Here is a 20,656-nt window from a genome sequence, read left to right as displayed (position 1 = left end):
CCTTCTCCCCCTTCCCCTCCCCTTCCCTCTCCCCCTCCACCCTTCCACTCTTCCACTATCTAAAAGCAATGAAAAAATATCCTCTGGTGAGGAAAAAACCCCCAAAAATCCTCTGGTGAAACCTTAGACTCCCATCCTCGACCCAATAAAAGCAGAACCTTAGGCTCTTGCTTTCTGTCTATCCTTGATCTGGCTGTATGCTCCCTGGCATTCCTTGTAGGTTCCAGGGCCTGTAAATAATAAACTCTTCTTTTCTCTTTAAAGTTTCCTAATGGTTATTGCTAAAGGGCATCTTGCAATCACTGTAAGAGTAGGTCCAGTTGTAACATGGGTTTAGGAAGGGGAGATGTCTGGGAACCTCACTGGGGTCCAGGTGAGTGCCCCCAGGCATTTCTAGTTGATAGCAATCATTAGACTGGAGAGACACACAACAGTAATGCCTTGTGCTACAATGCTATGGCTGCTACAAAGTCACTAGGCTAGGCAATAGGAATTTTTCATTTTCATTATAATCTTATGGGACCACTGTGGTATATGTATTCCATTGTTGACCAAAACATGGCAAAGCAGTGCATGACTTCATAGGTATTAGTATCAAGTTGGGAGAGTGGAAATTATATAATTTAAAGGAAAGAGCATAGCTTTTGGAATTTGGCAAACTTGATTTCAAATTTTGATTCTGCAACTTATAGCTGTGGTACTAACTTTGGACAGTTTCCATAATTTTTCTTTCTTTTTCTGTAAAGTTGATGTTATGACAATCCAGAGGGGTTTAAAATAAAAAAAAATTAAATATACTTACAAAAGAAGCACATATAAAATATTTGTATAGTTGAGAAAGTAATAGTAATACAAGCAACCACTCATATACCTGCCATCCAGGTTAATAGAAATTACAGTGCCTTTGAAGGCCCATATATACACCTTCCTTCAGATATAACTATTATGCTGAATTTTGTGATAATCACTTCTTGAGTTTATTTATAGTTTTACTACTACCGATGAATGTATCCATAACAATATTTTTAATTTTGCCATTTTTTGGTGTTCACATACAATGCCATTTTTATATTTTTGGATTTTCTTATTTTTCTCATCTATATATATAAAAGCCTAAGTGACTGGGTGACCAGCCAGTAGCTATGACACACACTGACCACCAGGGGGCAGATGCTCAACGCAGGAGCTGCCGAGTGACAGCAACTTTGCAGAGTGCCCTCTCACACTCTGGGACCCCTTGGGGGATGTTGGACTGCCAGTTTTGGCCCAATTGCCACAGGCCAGGCTGAGGGACCCTCCGTGCTGCAGGGACCCTGCTCACTCCACAGACACCCTTCGAGCCCCGGGTGCTGCCCCAGGTGCAGCCGTCTGTCAGGGGAGGGACCATGAGAGGTTGGCTCCAGGGCGTGTCCAGCCCATCTCGCCCAGTCCTGCCCCGCCGGCCACCTTCTAATTAATTTACTTTCATGTGCACGAATCTGTGCACTGGGCCTCTAGCATTTATATATCTTAAAATTCATTCATGTTGATATGTACAGCTTTATTTCATTAATTTTTGTTGTTGTATGAATGTACTATACACATCCATGTGCAGGTTTTGTGTAGACTCTCATGGAGTTTTTAACACATTTCGTACCGCTCAGGAGTTTGCTCGTGTTACGTGCGCCATCTGTTAAGGACCGCTCACGAGTGTTCTCGTTTTTCACGCCCATGGAAAAAGGAGCGAATCTAGATACTTATGTAAATTTTGTTTGGTCCCTCTTCATAGAGGAAAATGTTTTACGCAGTACCATACGTTAAAGTACTAGGAAGAACTTTAATTGTTTAATTGTTTTTGTAAATAAAAATGTTATAATTATTGAAAAACAACACCTAAAGTGCATTATGATGATTTAAATAACGTGCAGTTTGCCCAAAAACGTCTGGTCCCTGGCGTATGTCTTAGAGATTTCTATGCGGTACGCAATGTGTTAACTCCCAGACTTGTCTACACTGAACCTCCAGCAGTTGGTCAATTACAGTTTAGGTTTTTCTGGTGGTTCAGGCACTGGTTTCCCTGGTGGCTTTCATTCCTGAGTCTCTGCTCCAGTAAACCATGAGTCCTGTGTTTTCCTGTGTGGCTCTCCAATATTGGGGTCAGTGGTTTTCACTGTGTCCTTGCCATTCTTAAGGATCCTAGAAAAGTTGTTGATTTTTCTGTCCACCTTTTTTAAAAAAATTTAAATTCTTCTTTATTGTTGGAAGTATTAAACATATGTCTCCTTTTTCCCCCCATTGACCTCTCCCTGGCCGCTCCCACCCCTCAGCATGAGACAGAGTGGTGACTTTCAAGTTCTCTACATGTGGAATCAGAATCAGAAACTGAAAGTTCTGAACTACTATTTTAAAATGAAAAATAGGCCCTAGCTGGTTTGACTGAGTGGATAAAGTGTCGGCCTGTGGACTGAAGGGTCCCAGGTTCAATTCCAGTCAAGGGCACGTGCCTGGATTGCAGGCTCAATCCCCAGTGGGGGGCATTCAGGAGGCAGCCAATCAATGATCCTCTCTTATCATTGATGTTTCTATCTCTCTCCTCCTCCCTTCCTCTCCAAAATCAATAAAAATATATTAAAAAATAATAATAAAAATTTAAAAAGAAAAATAGTGCATTAAAATGTAGGGTATATACAGAGTGGGGCAAACATAGGTCAACAGTTGTTTGTATGGAAAATGATACAATAATACATAAGTAATAAGAATAAACTTTCACGTACTCACAATTGTAAACCTACTTTGCCCCACCCTGTATATGATTTTTAAAAAGTAAACTATATGGAAGGGAATATAATGAAATGTTTGTCTCTTTCCCATCCTAGACCTTAGTTCTCCAGGCCTTCTCCCTAGAGGAAACCACTCTTAATAGTTTCATGTATATTCTTCAATAGGTGATCTCAGCATGCACAAATGTATGTGTATATGTAACCTTTTTGTAAAAAATAAATAAAATAATATTTAATATGTACTGGACCTTGTTTTTGTTTCCTTCTTATGAGTTCATTTCATATTAACATAATATTTAATTATTTATTCTGGCTACAAATTATTCTATTTGATATGTATGTCATAATTTATTTTTTGAAACTTTGCACATTTTAATGTAGGAAAATCATTCATGTTAACAAACAAACAAAATTGTGAGGGTGTCATAATTTTTTTAACACCCTTCATCTTCCCATGATGAACATTTATTACGCTTTCAGAGTGTTAATTAAAATCAGTATAGCCATGTACATATTGCAGTGTGTGACTATATCCATGAGATACATTCCTAGAAGTTATCCCCTTAATATTAGTAAATTCATATAACTTTTCTGAGTATAACGTGAGTTTTTTCCACTTCTTTAGAAAGAAGCCTAAGAAGAGAGAAAATGGAATTGGATGTAGAAGGTCAATGCGATTACTAAATGTAGATCCTTTAGGAGTTTCATTACCGGAAACCCCAACCCAGCCAACAGTAGTAGAAGATGAAAATGTAAGAAAGAGTGCAAATACACTATATTAACTCAATAAAATACTGAACATTTTGAAGTGCTTGAAATTAGATGAACAGGCCACTAAATATGTTTAATTTGTATTTATTAATTTGGTACTTGACTGTTGAATGGTTTAATGCAGCAGTTTTCAACCAGTGTGCCCCAAGAACTTTTAAAACATGCAATCCCTGACTATTTAGTTAGGGGCACTGATCTCTTTTGCCTTACATTGTCAGATAAAACGATAATAGCTGTCCTGTGTGAATGAATCAGAATTATACCTATTTTTTTTGTCAGATTGGCCAAAAATACATTTTTTGGTGTGCCACAGAATTTTAGTAATTAGTTTATGTGTGCCATGAGATGAAAAAGATTGAAAATTGCTGGTTTAATGACTAAGATTTCTTAGTCATTCCTCGGTTGGATTCTATATCTCTGCTGGTTTACCTGCTATGGGATTATGGGATTGTGTCATTGAGTCCTGGTTTTCCCATTTTTAAAATTGCAGCAATAATAGAAACCTCAGTAGGGTGTTGTGAGGGTTAAATGTAATAGTTTCTATAAAGATCCTTACATTTTATTAGGGCTTAGTAAGTAATCAATAAATGGTAGTTGTTAATTAATATTATTGATAAATAATATGTGTTAATAGTAATGGAGTTTTTAGCTATAGTTTAATTTTATGCTGTCTGGGTGGAAAGAGTCTTATTTACCAAATTATTGTCTAAATAAGATTTTAATCTTAAATAAATTTAGTCTAACTATATTTTTTATTCCAGAGCACCTTCTGTTTTTAACACTCTATACCTCTAAATGTTTAATTATAATTTTGGAGATAACACTAATTAGGCTTATGCTTTGGAAGCGAATTGCAAATTAAGGTACTATGGGAAGAGTAGCTTTCAAAATTTTTTGAAGACTCCACTCAAAATAAGAAATATAATTACATTGAACTCATTACATACGCACACACACACACCCGTAAAACAAAACTTGTGAAATGATACTTATCCTTACTACATGTGATGCACTTTTGTATTTTCTATTCTATACTTTTTTTTTTCCTTTTCTATTCTTATTCACTAAAACACATTGCTGGTTGTGACATTAAAGTGATTTCATGACCCATAGGTTACAATCTCTTTTTAAAAACACTGGCATAGAATAATAACTTTGACTAATGAAATTGAACTGTCTGAATCAACTCTCATAACCAGTTATTGGCAGTGGAACTTTGGGTAAGTTAACTTCTCTAAGTTTCATTCCAGTGTTTTTAACATGTGATATCTCCTTTACTGGATTGAGATGATTAAAAGATAATACAATTTATTACTTACAGGATACATGCCATTCATTCATTGAACACTATTTTTGAATGCTAATGATGTGTCACCCCTATGTTTGGTATTGAAAGTAAAGCTGTGAAAAATCTCAAGCCTCTATTCCAGGGCAGGGCGACATCAACTCTTTTATATGTTTTTATTTTTTTATAACAGCCTTTGTTACCTCCTGGGCCTTTAGAAATGACTCCTGAAAACCGAGATGATAACAGTGAACTACTTAAAGGATTTCTGCAGACTTGGGCAGAAGTGAACAAGGTATCAGTTGGATAGGCTTACATAAGCTTTTAGAATCATTTGTTAATGAAAATTCAGTACATATATTAACTTAGTACTTTGATCTCTCCCATTGTTTCAGACAAGTAGTAAGAATAATGAGAAGGAGTTATCGAGCATTAAAAGGTCAGTTAAAATTCCTGGTCTTTATTCACATTTTCTGAGACCTTTAATTTATAAAGACTATAAAACTGGAAATTTTGAAAATGAGATGAAAATTTTACCCATAATATTTCCTAACAACTGTTGATTTTGTATATTTCCTTTAAAGTATTGCCATATACAATACCTCTAGGATATAAGCTTCATGAATGTAGGGGTTTTGTCTCAATTCCCGGAATAGTGCCTGGCACCTAGTATATATTCATTTGAATGACTGAATCCACAAACATTTTTACTCTATGTTCTTTTATTTTCTTTTTTATTGAATTTATTGGGGTGATGTTGGTTTGTCATGTTCTAATGTTTATATAATTTTGCATTATACTTTTTCATTAACATTGTGGTTGAACGTTACTAGATTCTGTAAATTTTTTAATTGCAGAATATTTTATTGAGTAGGTGGCATTTACTTAACCTTCTCTTACCCTCATGGTATTGGAATTGTTTTCTATTTAGTTTTGTGTGCTTGTATGTGTGCATGTGTTTGTTGAAGTATATATGTATGATAGTAGATTATTTCCTTAGGATAGATTCCAGCAGTGAGATTAATGTGTCATATATTATGGACATATTTATGGCTTTTAGTACGCATCGCTGAATTGTTTTTCAAAATCTTTTTTTCTTTTGAAAATCTTATATGAATTTACTCTGCCACTAGCAATATATATGAATGTATGTGTTTAACTGTAGCTTACTAGTGTTTTATAAGTGAAAAATAGTACCTCATTATTTACTTTGATTTCTTTGGTTGTCAGGAGGTTGAATAGTTCCCCATATTTGTTTATTAATTGTGTGTTTTTTCTTTTTTGTGTCATCTTTTTACTTATTTTGTCAATTAAGAATGGTTTTATGTCTAAAATATAACTTTTTAATTTTCTCAGCTACAAAGACAATTTAAGTGGCATGGTCATTAGTGAAGATACTGTTTGTAAAGTTACCAAAGGTTCAGTATTCTCTATGGCTCTTCATCCATCAGAAATTAGAACTTTGGTGGCAGCTGGGGCCAGATCTGGGCAAGTTGGACTTTGGGATTTGGTAAGTTATTAATATTTTGAAGATATAAAGTTTGACTAAAGTAAATAGTCTGCAACAAAATAGCCTAGAACTATATGTTTATAGATGTTACTTATTTATAGTTTTGTGCTTTGTGATTCCAAATTTTAGAAATCTGAGAAATTTAAATTTGCTTTATAGAACTTTAGCATTTTTAGCTTGAATATCGTTAGTCATCTGGGCATAAATTGACTGCCAAGAAACTTTATTATAACTTTAAATGTATACATGAAAAGATCACACAAAGTTCTTATTTTTCTAATTATGTTTAAAATACAATTTCTCAGACTTATAGATACAGAGAACATTTTGACTGTTGCCAGATGGGAGGGGAATTGAGGGAATGGGTGACAAAGGTGAAGGGATTAAGAAGTAAAATTGGTTGTTACAGAATATTCACGGGGATGTAAAGTACAGCATAGGGAATATAGTAATGTTCCAATAACTATGTATGGTGTTAGATGGCTGTGAGATTTATCGGGATAATCAGTATGTTATGTAATGTCTAATCACTGGGGTGTATACATGAAACTAATATAACAATATATGTCAACTGTAATTGAAAAATAAAAATGTTTTGGTGTTGTGTCTAAGCAATCTTTGTCTAGGTCAAAATCTTGAAGATTTTCTCCTGTTCCCCCCATCCCTTCCGCAAACTTCTATAGTTTTAGCTTTCACGTTTAGTTTGCTGATCTATCTTGAGTTATTTTTTGTATGTGTGAGATAAGGGCCCAAGTTTATCTTTTTTTTTCTTTATTGATTAAGGTATTACATATATGTCCATATCCAAGTTTATCTTTTTGTATGTGAATATCCAGTTATCCCAGTACTATTTGTTGAAAAGACAATACTTCCCCATTGAATTGCCTTGACACTCCCTTGTTTTTCATTTTGTTTTATTGATTTGAGAGAGAGAAACATTGATTTGTTGTTCCACTTATTTATGCATTCATTGGTTGATCCTTCACTTGATCTTAGCCAAAAGGCTGAGAAGTGATCATTGGTTGATTCTCAGATATGCCCTGACCAGGGAACGAACCCTCAATCTTGGTGTATTGGATGACACTCTAACCAACTGAGTTACACAGCCAGGGCTCTTAATTTTTTCTCCTAATTTTCTGTCAGTTTTGTAGTCTCACCTAGGATCAAAAGTTCAGTTAGCCTTTATTCAGTCATCCATCCACCCACACATTGAGTATTTTGTGTGAGGTGTTATTCTAATACTCCCCCGCCAGTATACGTTTGTGAGCAAAGACTGTCTCTGTCCACATAGAGTTTAGAATTTAGTAGCAAAAGCAGGATTAATGAGATAATTATCAACTGTGTAATTTCATATTCGGTAAGTGGATTATACAGTGATTCATGTCATGAAGGAAAAGTAGTGTTTTGAAAACACATAACGGGGGACTGGCCTAATTTGCACGACCAAGGAAGGCGTCCCTGAGGAAGTGAGAACGGAGTTGAGATTTGAAAGCTAAGTAGTAGGAGTAAGCCCAGTAAAGGAAAGGGGAAGAGTGTTCAGACCAGGGGAACAGCATGCCAAGGACCTTAAGCAGGAGGTGCTTACTTGATGCATTCCAGGGCCTGTGAGAATGCCTGTGTGGCTGGAGCATAGACAGCAAAGGATGAACAAAGGCGATGAATGGACTAGGAGGAAGCTGTAGAGGTGGGCAGAGGGCTGATGTATATCTTTATAATTTTTGTTAAGAATTTTGTTTTTATCCTAAAGGCAACTGGAAACCATTGAAGAGTTTTAGGCTGGGTGTTCCCTTTATTCCTTATGTAAAGTCCTTTAATGTTTTTGCCCCTTTATTTCCATTCTTACTGCCACCATGTTGGGCCAGGGCCCCATCTCTTTTGGGATTACCATCTTCGTCTTAACTGGTGCTTGTACTTCCAGCTTTCCTATACCAATCCAGTGTGCACAGATAGTCACAGGCTCAAAACTAACTGGTCCTGGACTCATTTAGGTTTAAAATAGGCTCACTCTTAACCTGGTGTATTTAGTTTAAAGTGGGGGATTGGAATTTTCTCATAAAATGAACAAAAGATAGTCAAATAAAAAAAATTACTTAAAACAATAAGGAAGAAATATAACTTAAAAACTGCTTACCAGGACAGAAACAAATTCTGTAGCCAAGATGATAGGGGGCACAGTGTGGTTTAGCTTCTACCGTGCCCTACCCTGAGAATCCATTCTGGTGAATTGACCAAATCTGAGATTTTCACCTATATTCTCAAAACTAGAGAGAAGCACATTGAGGGGATATTTAGATTTCTCCTCTTTTGAGTGAGGAATAAGGAATGGCTGCTGGAGGAAAATGGGGAAAAAAAGAGGGAGTGAGAAAAGTGACTAGTAGAGGTGTTTGTGATTGTAATTTTTCTTCTTTTTTAAAAATTCTGTTTATTTTAAAATTTTAAATAAAAAAGAAAACAAAAATGGAGGAGTATTTTAGAGCAGACTCAACCAGATTTGGAGATGATAGCTGCTTTGATTCATAACATGATGCATGGCATAGAATATAACTTAGTCAAATCAGAAAGTGATAATTTACGAGTTGATAATCTAGTTGTGGAAAAGGTAATCCCCCCTTTTATTGAATTTATTGGAGTGACATTGGTTAATAAAATTTTAGAGGTTTTAGGTGTACAGTTCTATAACACAACATCTGTATATTGTATTGTGTTCACCACACCAAGTCAAGTCTTCTTCCTTCACCATTTATCCCCCCCAATACCTTCTTCTGCCTCCCCTATGCCCACAACCCGGGCATGTGCCCTGACGGGGACTAAAACTATGACCTCCTAGTTCATAGGTTGATGCTCAACCACTGAGCCACATAGGCCAGGCTGTACCACAGCTTTTTTATTCATTCATCTACTGATGGACACTTTGGCTGCTTCCAAATCTTGGCTATTTTTGTACATAATATTAATGTGGAAATTAAAATTCATGCATTTTCATTGTGTACTTAGGGAGTAAAATATTTCTAAAACTCTTAATTTGTTCCAGGACTAAATACCTTGCAAAAAGTATTCTGAGAATGCTATATGTACTCATATTATATAGCAGCAAACTTAACGAAGCAAAGTGGTAACGGTATTGGTACTGTTTTTGGTAGTAAGGAAAAATACTGAGTGGATTTCTCATTTCCTGAGGATTTTATGAACTGAAATCATAATGAGCAGTAATTTTTTCTCTCTGTATAATGAAACAACTACCTAGTTGCAAAAAGCTAGAAACTTAAAAATAAATGTGACTTATTGTTGAATTGAAAATTAGAGAAAAAAGTAGCTTAGTGACAGTATAAAGTTTCTAGTTCTGACTTTGTGAATGGGAGGTGGTGAGTGTAATGATAGACTAAGAAGAGATTGAATATAATACAGATACAAATAGTATAATGACATAATGACAGAAAATATTACTACTTTTCATTAGTTTTTGTTCTTCCTTTCCCCAACCTTCTTCCAGACTCACCAACCAAAAGAAGATGGAGTTTATGTTTTTCAACCCCATAGTCAGCCGGTTAGCTGTCTTTACTTCTCACCTGCCAATCCAGCTCACATATTGTCACTGAGCTATGATGGCACATTACGCTGTGGGGATTTCTCCAAGGCTGTTTTTGAAGAGGTAAATGTTAATGTGTTTACATATTGTCTCAGGTGATATTCTGGATTCTTTATGAAATGACACATGAATCATTATTGCACCAATTAGACTGGGTAAGGTAGTAGCGACTTTAGAACTATACTGCTCAAGTCCCAAACCATCTATTACTACTTGTGTGACCTTGGCAAGTTACTTAACCTGTTTGTGCCTCAGTTTCCTTAGTTGTAAAATAGGATAGTACCTTATAGAGTTGTTATGAAGATTAAGTGCAGATGAGTTAATGTAGATAGAGTACTTAGAACAGAGTTGTGAAACCATACCACAATCTAATTTTAGAATATTTTCATCACCCCTAAAATAAACTCCTTGATCATTAGTAGGTATTCCCAATTTCCCCCTCCCCCAGACCTAGACAGCCACTAATCTACTTTATGTCTCCATAGATTTACCTGTTCTGGACATTTCATATAAATGGAGTTACAAAGTTTGTATTTTTTGTGTGACTGGCTTCTTTTACTTAGCAAAATGTTTTCAAGGTTCATCCATGTTGTAGAATGTGTTGGTACTTAGTTCCTTTTTATGGCTGAGTAATCTTCCATTGTAAGGCTATGCCAGATTTTACTCATCCATTCGTTAGTTGACAAACAGGTGGGTTGTTTTCATGTTTTACTGTTGTGAATAATGCCACTATGGACATTAATGTACAAGTTTTGTGTGGGCATAGGCTTTCCTTTCTTTTGAGTATACACCCAGGACTAGAATGGTGGGTCATATGGTAACTCTAGGTTCAAATTTTGCGGAACTGCCAAACTTTTTTCCAAATTGGCTTTACCATTTTACATATTTATCAGCAATCTGTGAAGGGTTCTAATGTCTCTACATCCTTGCCAACACTTGTAATTGTTGGTGGGTATAGCCATCCCAGTGGGTAGGAAGTGGTATCTCATTGTAGTTTTGATTTTTGTTTCCCTGATGATTAATGATGCTAAGCACCTTTTTATCTGTTTATCTGGCCATTTGCATTTCCTTAGAGAAATGTCTATTTGGATCATTTATCTATCCTTTTAGTATGTATTGAGGTTTATATAACAATTCTTCCACTTATTTTTTTTGTCAGGTTTACTGAGGTATAAGTTACATATAATAAAATTTAGGAGTACAGTTATGTAAGTTTTGGCAAATTGTATACACCTGTGTAACCACCACCACAATCAAGATACAGAAAATTTCCATCACTCAAAAAAATTACCTCGTGACCCTTTGTAGTCAGTCCCCTCTTCCTTCCTGAAGTCTCTGGCAACCACTGATGTGATTACTGTCCACATAATTTTGCCTGTAACAGAATGTCAAGTCAATGGAATCATTCAGTATATAGCTTTTTGTGTTTGGTTTCTTTCACCTAGCACAATGCCTTTTTAAAAATTGATTAAGGTATTACATATGTGTCCTTATTCCCCTATGGCCTTCCCACCCCCCACTCATGCCCTCACCCCCCTGGTAGCACAATGCTTTTAAGATTCATCCATAATGTTGCATGTTAGTACTGTGTTCCTCATACTACTGTTTAAACAATCACCTTGTGTTAGGCATTAACTTGAGTGTGCTTTTTATATATTATTAAGCCTTATAATACCTCATGAAATAGTAGGTAATGTTATCCCCCATTTAACAGTTGAAAGAACAGGTAAAGAGGTTTATTAGCTTGCTCAAGGACATAACTGGCAGAACTAGAATTTGCACTTGGGTCTGTCTGACTCCAAAGCCTCACTCTACACTTAACCATTTTATTTTATTTATTTTTTAAAATATATTTTATTGATTTTTTTACAGAGAGGAAGGGAGAGGGATAGAGTTAGAAACATCGATGAGAGAGAAATATCAATCAGCTGCCTCTTGCACACCCGCCACTGGGGATGTGCCCTTAACAGGAATCAAACCTGGGACCCTTCAGTCCACAGGCTGATGCTCTATCCACTGAGCCAAACCGGTTAGGGCTACACTTAACCATTTTAATATATTGACTGAATACTTCAAGTTTCATTTGTGTATACTGGGCTTTTTTGGGTGTATGGTGGTTGGGATGTCTCTGGTATATTAATTTGTTAATCTCAGTTTATAATAATACTTATTAAAACCTAAAATTAGCAACAGTTCATGATTCAACAATAAGAACTGTGGTCATCCTCTCTTACTTGAGCACTCACACATTCTACAACATTTATTTTTTATTTCTTACTAGAGGCCTGGTGCATGAAATTCATGCACTCCGGGGTGGGGGGATCACTCAGCCCGGCCTGCACCCTCTTGCAGTCTGGGAGTCCTGGACTGCGAGATTCCGGTGTTGAGCGTTTGTCCCCTGGTGGTCAGTGCGCATCATAGCGACTGATCGTTCTGCCGTCCAGCTAAATGTGAGAGGGCGCAGGCCAGGCGGAGGGACCCCACCGGTGCACGATTGAGGCTGGGGAGGGATGCGGGAGGTTGGCCAGCCAGGGAGGGACCACGAGAGGGCCCCTGGGTGTCTCCAGTCCGTCTCACTCAGTCCCGATTGAAGGGTTGTACTCATGCATGTGGGGTGCATGCTTTCATGCTGTTTCTGCCAAATTCTCACTCTGCCATCTGCATGATGCAACTGGAAACGTGATTCATCAGACCACATGACTTTTTCCCAATGCTTGACTGTCCAACCCTTGTGTTCCTGTGCGAATTTGAGACGTTTTATCTTGGTAACTGCAGACAGCAAAGGTGTTCGAACAGGCCTTCGGCTTCCATATCCCATACGATGCAGTGTGCGGCTAATTTGCCTACAAACGTCAGGTGGTCATAATAATCTGCAAAGGCTGTTAAATCGCGTTGTTTACCCATATCTTCAGAAAAAAATTACTTCTACTGTTGTGGTAAACAACCTGCTTCCCTATTTATAATGGTCTGGCCCTCTAGCAACTTCAGCGTGAAATTATAGCTAATTTGCCTACAAACGTCAGGTGGTCATAATAATCTGGCCGCTCAGTGTATATCTTAGTGAAGTTATTAGGTATGAGCATTAAATATTTTGATGTATCTTCCTCAGCTGTCAGAATTTTGTATCTCTACACTTCCATCAAGAGTAGGTGAGCATTCAGCCATATATCTTGGACTTTATTGGCAAAGTTACCTGGTATATTAAGGTATTTCAGTTGGGTAGAATTCAGATTTAGTCCAGTTCCTAGTATGTTTCACAGGGTAGATCTGCAACTGAGGTTTATTGGACTTAAGAGATTTGGGATGTAGCCGTGACATGGGAGGACCGGCCATTTTCTCACAACTGATCGGTGCCCTAGTTTCTGATCGGGGCAATCATTTTGTCCTGTCCTTCCTGTGGGGATGGTGGAGGATAAATGAGGTTTGTTGGGTAAAGTGTTTCATAACTTTTTAAATCAAAGAATTTATGCATTGACTTTCTTTAAAAGAAGAGTTATATAAAGTTGACTGCTACTTATATCCTTAGGTGTATAGAAACGAGGGAAGTAGCCTTTCCTCCTTTGACTTCTTGGCAGAAGAAGCCTCCACTTTGATAGTAGGACACTGGGATGGAAGCATGTCATTGGTGGATAGACGGACACCTGGAACTTCTCATGAGAAACTGATCACTTCTTCTTTGAGCAAAATAAGAACTGTTCATGTCCACCCAGTGCATAGACAGTATTTCATAACTGCAGGATTGAGGTATGTTCTTCATAAAATTTTATGATTTAGGCCCTTTATTTTAATCCTCACCCAAGGACATGCTTTTATTGATTTTAGAAAGAGAGGAAGAGAAAGAGAAAGGGAAACACTGATGTGAGTGTGAAATATTGATCCATTGCTTCCTGCACGCACCCCAACAGGGATCGAACCTGCAACCTGGCTGTGTGCCCTGACTGGGAATCAAACTGGCAACCTTTCAGTGCACAGGACGGTGCTCAACCAACTGAGTTACCCTGGCCAGGACTATGATATAGGTCCTTTTGTTTTTTTGATTGTTAATCCTCACCCGAGGATATATTTTTCCATTGATTTTTAGGGAGAGTGGAAGAGAGAGGGAAAGACGGAGGGAAACATCGATGTGAGAGAAACTCATCAGTTGGTTGCCTCCTGCATGAGCCCTGACCAGTGCCTAGGCCGGGGAGGAGCCTGCAACCAAGGTCCATGCCCTTGACCGGAATTGAACCGGGCACATTTTGGTCCACAGGCCGATGCTCTATCCACTGAGCCAGACCAGCTAGGGCTATGATATAGGTCTTTTAATGTTAGGGATAATATTTCAGTTTGGTTGTTAAAGATATCTGACTTTTGTGATACAGCTGAATAAATTTTTTTTCTACACAGTATTTTTGAGTGTGATTAAAAAAAATCTTTTGGATTTAATTAAAAGTTAAAGTATTGAAACAAGCACACATTTTTGTTTTCCCTAGCATCAAATGCATTTACTTCTAGTCTTTTGAGAAGAAAACTTGTAAAAAAAAAAAAAAGTTATGTGACCTTATAACTTGTTGGTCTGTGTTAATTTTTTTTCTTGGAGATATTGGAAAACCAACTAGACCAGTGGTTCTCAACCTTCCTAATGCTGCGACCCTTTAATACAGTTCCTCATGTTGTGGTGACCCCCAACCATAAAATTATTTTCGTTGCTACTTCATAACTGTAATTTTGCTACTGTTATGAATCGTAATGTAAATATCTGATATGCAGGATGTATTTTCATTGTTACAAATTGAACATAATTAAAGCATAGTGATTAATCACAAAAACAATATGTAATTATATATGTGTTTTCCGATGGTCTTAGGTGACCCCTGTGAAAGGTTTGTTCCACCCCCAAAGGGGTCGTCACCCACAGGTTGAGAATCGCTGAACTAGACTCTTATCTCAATACCCACTGGTTACATTGTTCTGCTATTGGAATTTTTGTAATATTTTAAATCTTTGCTAGTGTTCGTAAAATTAATGCAGAAGATTAGAGGGTTCTGTCTTAACTGTTCTCGAATGTGGTGAGTGTTTGTCTAATTATGATTAGCACTGTCCTAGAGGCTTATTACATGTACTGTGGTAACACCAAGACTTATTCCTCCCGTTACAGAGATGTTCATATTTACGATGCAAGGCACCTGAATCCCAAGGGAAGCCAGCCTTTGATTTCTTTGTCTGAACACACAAAGAGCATCGCTTCCGCTTATTTTTCACCTCTGACTGGTAACAGAGTAGTAACCACATGTGCTGATTGTAAGCTGAGGTAAAGTGGGAAGACAGAGATATGTTAAGGAATCTAAAGTGTCTGTAGCTACTGTGTCGATAAACCAGTAGCTTTGTTTACTGCTGCTCCTTGTTCAATCACTAGTGTTATTGTTTATAGCTATATGTAGATTCCTGAAGATCAATGACCTATATTTGATGGCTCTTTAGGGTTGTTTTTTTTTCTGAGTTTTTGTGCCTGGAAATTTCCTTGAGATTGACAAGGAAGGTCTGTAGCTACCCTGGGGAATAGATGCTGGGCTTCCCTTTCAGCACGGAATAGTCCTGGATATCGCAATGAAAGCAGGCTTGTGATATCTTGAAAGGGAAGTAATGTTAGCACAGGGAGAAGCTCTGACTTTGGTGACAGTAGGTTCTATTCTACAAGTGAAGTACTGAATGGAAGTTGCGGAGTCCCAGGCCATGGACAGGCAGAAAAGATCCCCAAAATTGGGCTTCTGTACGAGCTAGTAGATACAGTTTTATGGTTTCAGCTTTGGTACCTTTCTATAGTGACTTCCTAAAAATAGACTAAGAAATGTAATATAAACCAGTTGAACCAAAAATAAAAAATAATGCCAATAAAAAGATGTGGAGAATAATGCAACCACAAAGGAAAATGATTTTGTTTTCTTCTTAAGTCCCTGATTTTGCTTAACATTGCAAGCATTTCTCAGTTTATGAGAGTTTTACCTTAAGCGATTTTGGAATTCATTCATTATCTATTCACCAAGGATCTGTTGAATGTAAACTGTGAACCAGGCTCTAGAAAGGCACCTAATTTCTGTTTAGACCCATCTGTTGGGAAGAGCTTGGTCTGCAGTGTGTAGCAGGTACCCACTTAATTTCTAGCAAAGTCTGTGAGCTTTACCAGGTGGTACATCAAGAGATTCAGTCACCAGGCAGTGGCAGTTCAGTGTTCCCATTCCACCCACACAGTATCCTTTGTCTCAGCAGCTGCCATTTATCCCATTCCTGTACATTTGTGCTGTAGAGTTCACTCTTGTTACATTAGCTGTTAGGGATTTGGATTTCTAGTAATCTAATCAGGCAGTAAGCTCTAGTGCCAAGAAACTGCACTGGAATAGCTAGGTACAAAAAGAAGGGGAAGGTGGTGGCGATATGGTTTGTTTCTTTCTGCCAGGGTACCTGGTGGAGGCTTCTGGACTCCTCCAGCTGCCCCACAGGACTCCTCCCCTTGGTTGGGTCTTAGTCTTGCCTGCACCTGGAAATGACACTTACCAGACCCTCAACTGATGAGTCTCATAGGGAAATTGCTCTTGATACATGCATGTGCTTTTCGATTATTTGTGCATTTTTAGACCACACCCCTAAGTATGACCTACTAGTATATTACTGTGAATCTGAATGTAGTTTTATAATCCAGATTATTACTTTAGAATGTACATTTTAAGTTTGGCGTAATAGTGTTTACATTATTTTACAATACATAATAAGCTCTAAATTTTACCATATTCCTTGTAAGTTTCGTTAAATATATTAGCTGAGGTTTATTAGATACTGATTCTATATATTTTAAAATAATCACTTCATGTCATGAACCAATGAAAAGGTTATTAAACAACACTGATGTTATTTCAGAAAAATTTGCAAGAAATAATAAAGAGTGTTACTTTATTCTTGTTCTTTATTTTGCAGAATCTTTGACAGTAGCTGCATATCCTCTCAGATTCCTCTCCTCACCACCATCAGGTAGGTTTCCCGATGCCAAATAATGCAGAACCTGGATTGCCAAGAGCTATTTGTTGGAATACATACATTAGACACCTGATTGTCAAAGAGATGTAATAGGTCTGATTTTTGTGTTCTAGTTTGTCAGCATCCCAGGTGGTTAGTTCCTCTCCTATCCAGAAGGGTTCTTGCTTCCAGGTTCCCTGTATTTATAAAGAGGTTCAGCCTCTTTTAGTCAGAAGCTGGGTGGTTATTTTTGGTTAAGGTGAGTGACTTTATTCCAACATGCATTACTCATGTCATAGTATTAAAGAAGACTGTGACTACTCACCTGTTGATGAGGCTATCGGAAGCTCTATTTGGGCCTATTTCTTCCGGACTTCAAGTGCTTCCCCATCCTCCAGCTTTATTTATTTTGTTACCCTCTTTTTACATCTGCTACTTTTTAAAAAAATATATTTTATTGATTTTTTACAGAGAGGAGGGGAGAGGGATAGAAAGTTAGAAACATCGATGAAAGAGAAACATCGATCAGCTGCCTCCTGCATGCCCCCTACTGGGGATGTGCCCGCAACCAAGGTACATGCCCTTGACCAGAATCGAACCTGGGACCCTTGAGTCCGCAGGCCGACGCTCTATCCACTGAGCCAAACCGGTTAGGGCTACATCTGCTACTTTTAATGTATGTATTCTACACCAAACTGTACTCCATGCCCTTTTCCTAGACATCCTGATATCAGTACTTACGACGTTGGGGACAGGGTGAGCAATATATGTTGATTGTTGCTTCATGAGTTTTATAGTCTATAGAGGTTATATTTAAGTATACTTGTTTTCTTTTTCACAAATTTCTTAATTTTCTTTTTCAAACTTTATTCTAGTTTATTAGTTTCTAAATGTATTTTTAAAACGTTTATCTAGGGTGATGATTCTGGTGTAGGTATTTGCTGGGGTCCAACCCCAGCAGGTCCAGGGGTCCCCAAAGGTGTGGACGAAGTTGGCGAAGAAGGAATGACATGGAGACTGGATTCAGTTCATCAGCATAGCGAGGTTCTCCCTCCAGAATCTCCAGCCAAGTTCTGGTTAGGAACTCCAGCGAAGTTCTGGTTAGGATCTCCAGCCAAGTTCTGTAGCCAGGTTCTGTCCCTAGGTTCTCCAACCAGGTATTCCAGGTTCTCCAGCCAGGTTCTGTCTAGGTTCTCAAGCCAAGATCTGTAGCCAGGTTCTGTACAGGATCTTTTGCCATGTTCTCTTGCTAGGTTCTGTCTCTAGGTTCTGTGTCTAGGTTCTGTGTGCCGTTGTCTTGTTACATCTGTATTTATACCAGTTGATTCCAATCCTATCAATCTCTATTCCAAAGGTTAGGGCGTTTCTTATCTCCATTCCAGGGAGTAAAGATTATGTAGCTTAAGCGTGATTGTTTGTAGTTAAAGTGATTAACTACCCACCTGGCACTTAGTTAAGGGGTTTTATCCCCTCCCTAACTTCAGGGAAAAATCCCTACCTGGGGAAACAACCTTTCTCGGAGAGGTGACCTTGGTTAAAACACATAGTGCCAAGAAGGTGAGCAAACATATTAAGAACAGTATGCCATATATGCCAGGTCCCTTGAAACAGCAAGGATGGACCGGCTCCCGGCAGGTATTAATTCTTATTAAAAGTTAAAAGCATTGAGTAGCCGTGGGAAATGAGATTCTCTGTAGTCCAAACTTCTTTAATAAGAAAGGGGTTTTAAAGTTTGATGTAGTCCTATTTGTCTATTTTTGCTTGTGTTGTCTGTGATTTTGGTGTCATATCCAAGAAATCATTGCCAAATGCAATGCCTGAAGCTTTTCCCCAATGTTTTCTTCTAGGTGTTTTATAGTTTATGGTGTTATGTTTAGATCTTTAATCCATTTTGAGTTAATTTTTACTGTCTAACTTCATCCTTTTGCATGTAGATATCCAGTATTCCCAGCACCATTTGTTGAAGAGACTGTCCTTCCCTCATTGTGTGGTCTTAGCACTCTTGATCATTTGACCACATACTTGAGGGTTTATTTCTGAGCTTCCTATTCTTTTCCATTGGTCTGTACTTCTGCTAGTATCACACTGTCTTGATTACTGTTGCTTCTTAGTATGTTTTGAAATCAGTAAGTTTGAGGCCACCAACTTTGTTCTTCTTTTTGGATTGTTTTGGCTATTCATGATCCCTTGAGATTCCATATTAATATTAGAATTTTTGGTTTTTCTTTCTGCAAATTGGGCTTTTGATAGAGATTGGTCATTGTTAGTGTATAGAAGAAATATAACTGATTTTTGTGTGTTGATTTTGTATCCTGTAACTTTGTTTTAACAGGGTTTTCTTTTGTGTGTGTAATCTCTAAGATCTCTATATATAAAAGCCTAAGCGACTGTTTGACTGGTAGCTATGATGTACACTGACCACCAGGCGGCAGACCCTCAACACACAGGCATGGAAACATGGACCAGACTGATGAATCTCAGAGGGAAGCGGGGAGGATGGGAAGAGATTAACCAAAGATCTTATATGCATACTAGAGGCCCGGTGCACAGATTTGTTGATTTTTTTGTTGTTGTTTATTGTTTTGATGGGTCATTCTGACAGGTGTGAGGTGATATCTCATTATGGTTTTAATTTGCATTTCTCTGATGATTAATGACTTTGAGCATTTTTCCATGTGTCTCTTGGCCATTTGTGTGTCCTCTTTGGAGAAATGTCTATTCAGGTCTTTTGCCCATTTTTCAATTGGATTGTTTGTCTTTTTTAGTTGAGGGGTTTTTCTTTTTACCCCCTACTCCAGCCACTTGGGAGGTGCTTGATAACTGTTTTAATCTCCTTACTAGTTGTCGGTCTATTTAATTTTTTAAAATTTCTTCATGATTCAGTCTTGGTAAGTTGTGTGTTTCTGGGAATTTATCCATTTCTTCTAGGTTATTCAATTTGTTGGCATAAAATTGCTCATAGTATTCTTTTATAGTCCTTTTTATCTCTGTGACATCAGTTGTAATGTTCCTCTTTCATTTCTGGTTTTATTTATTTGCATTTTTTCTTAATCTAGCTAAAGTTTTCTCAAGTTTGTTGATCTTTTTGAAAAGCCAACTCTTAGTTTTTTATATTGTTTTTCTGTTCTCTAATTTATTTACTTCTGTTCTAATCTTTATGATTTCTTTCCTTTTGCTAAGTTTCGGTTTAGTTTATTCTTTTTTTCTTGGAGGTGTAGTAAGGTTTTTTCCTTATTCTTCCTTCTTTGTTCCTTGAGGTGGAGTTAGGTTGTTGATTTTGAGATCTTTTTAATGTAAGGGCTTACTGCTATTAATTTTTCTATTAGTATTGCTTTCATAGTATCCCAGAAATTTTGGTATGTTGTGTTTTCATTTTCATTTTTTTACAGACATTTTTTGATAATCCCTTATGATTTTTTTCTTTGAGCCTCAAATTTTTTACTTTAGAGATGTATGGAATATAAATTGATTTGGGGGTTTGTTATCAGGGGAATACAAATATGGAAATAGCAGCTCTTGTTAAAACAGTGATAACCAGATTACATATTTCTTATTTCTTTCTTTTTTTAAAATATATTTTATTTATTTTACAGAGAGGAAAGAGAGATAGTCGAGAGTTAGAAACATCGATGAGAGAGAAACATCGATCAGCTGCCTCCTGCACACTCCCCACTGGAGATGTGCCCGCAACCAAGGTACATGCCCTTGACCGGAATCGAACCCGGGACCTTTCAGTCCGCAGGCCGACGCTCTATCCA

At 37.5% G+C, this 20,656-nt stretch overlaps 1 protein-coding gene across 3 annotated transcripts in view; it reads left to right on the top strand.

The window, feature by feature from the left end:
- Positions 1–20,656, top strand: part of WDR76 (WD repeat domain 76) — a 36,829-nt gene that overhangs the window by 10,383 nt on the left and 5,790 nt on the right. For all 3 annotated transcript variants that reach the window (XM_005877581.2, XM_014548750.1, XM_014548749.1), the window contains exons 6-13: positions 3,385–3,511; positions 5,009–5,110; positions 5,211–5,254; positions 6,172–6,325; positions 9,816–9,974; positions 13,438–13,655; positions 15,049–15,201; positions 16,860–16,913. In XM_005877581.2, the coding sequence (XP_005877643.2) occupies positions 3,385–3,511; positions 5,009–5,110; positions 5,211–5,254; positions 6,172–6,325; positions 9,816–9,974; positions 13,438–13,655; positions 15,049–15,201; positions 16,860–16,913 (1,011 nt within the window). The remainder of the gene's footprint in view (positions 1–3,384; positions 3,512–5,008; positions 5,111–5,210; positions 5,255–6,171; positions 6,326–9,815; positions 9,975–13,437; positions 13,656–15,048; positions 15,202–16,859; positions 16,914–20,656) is intronic.

The sequence above is a fragment of the Myotis brandtii genome, unplaced genomic scaffold (assembly GCF_000412655.1).
Source record: "Myotis brandtii unplaced genomic scaffold, ASM41265v1 scaffold521, whole genome shotgun sequence".
NCBI classification, from domain to species: Eukaryota; Metazoa; Chordata; class Mammalia; order Chiroptera; family Vespertilionidae; genus Myotis; species Myotis brandtii.
Note: the sequence above shows the minus strand (reverse complement) of the source record. Positions and strands in the feature narration are given on the sequence as shown.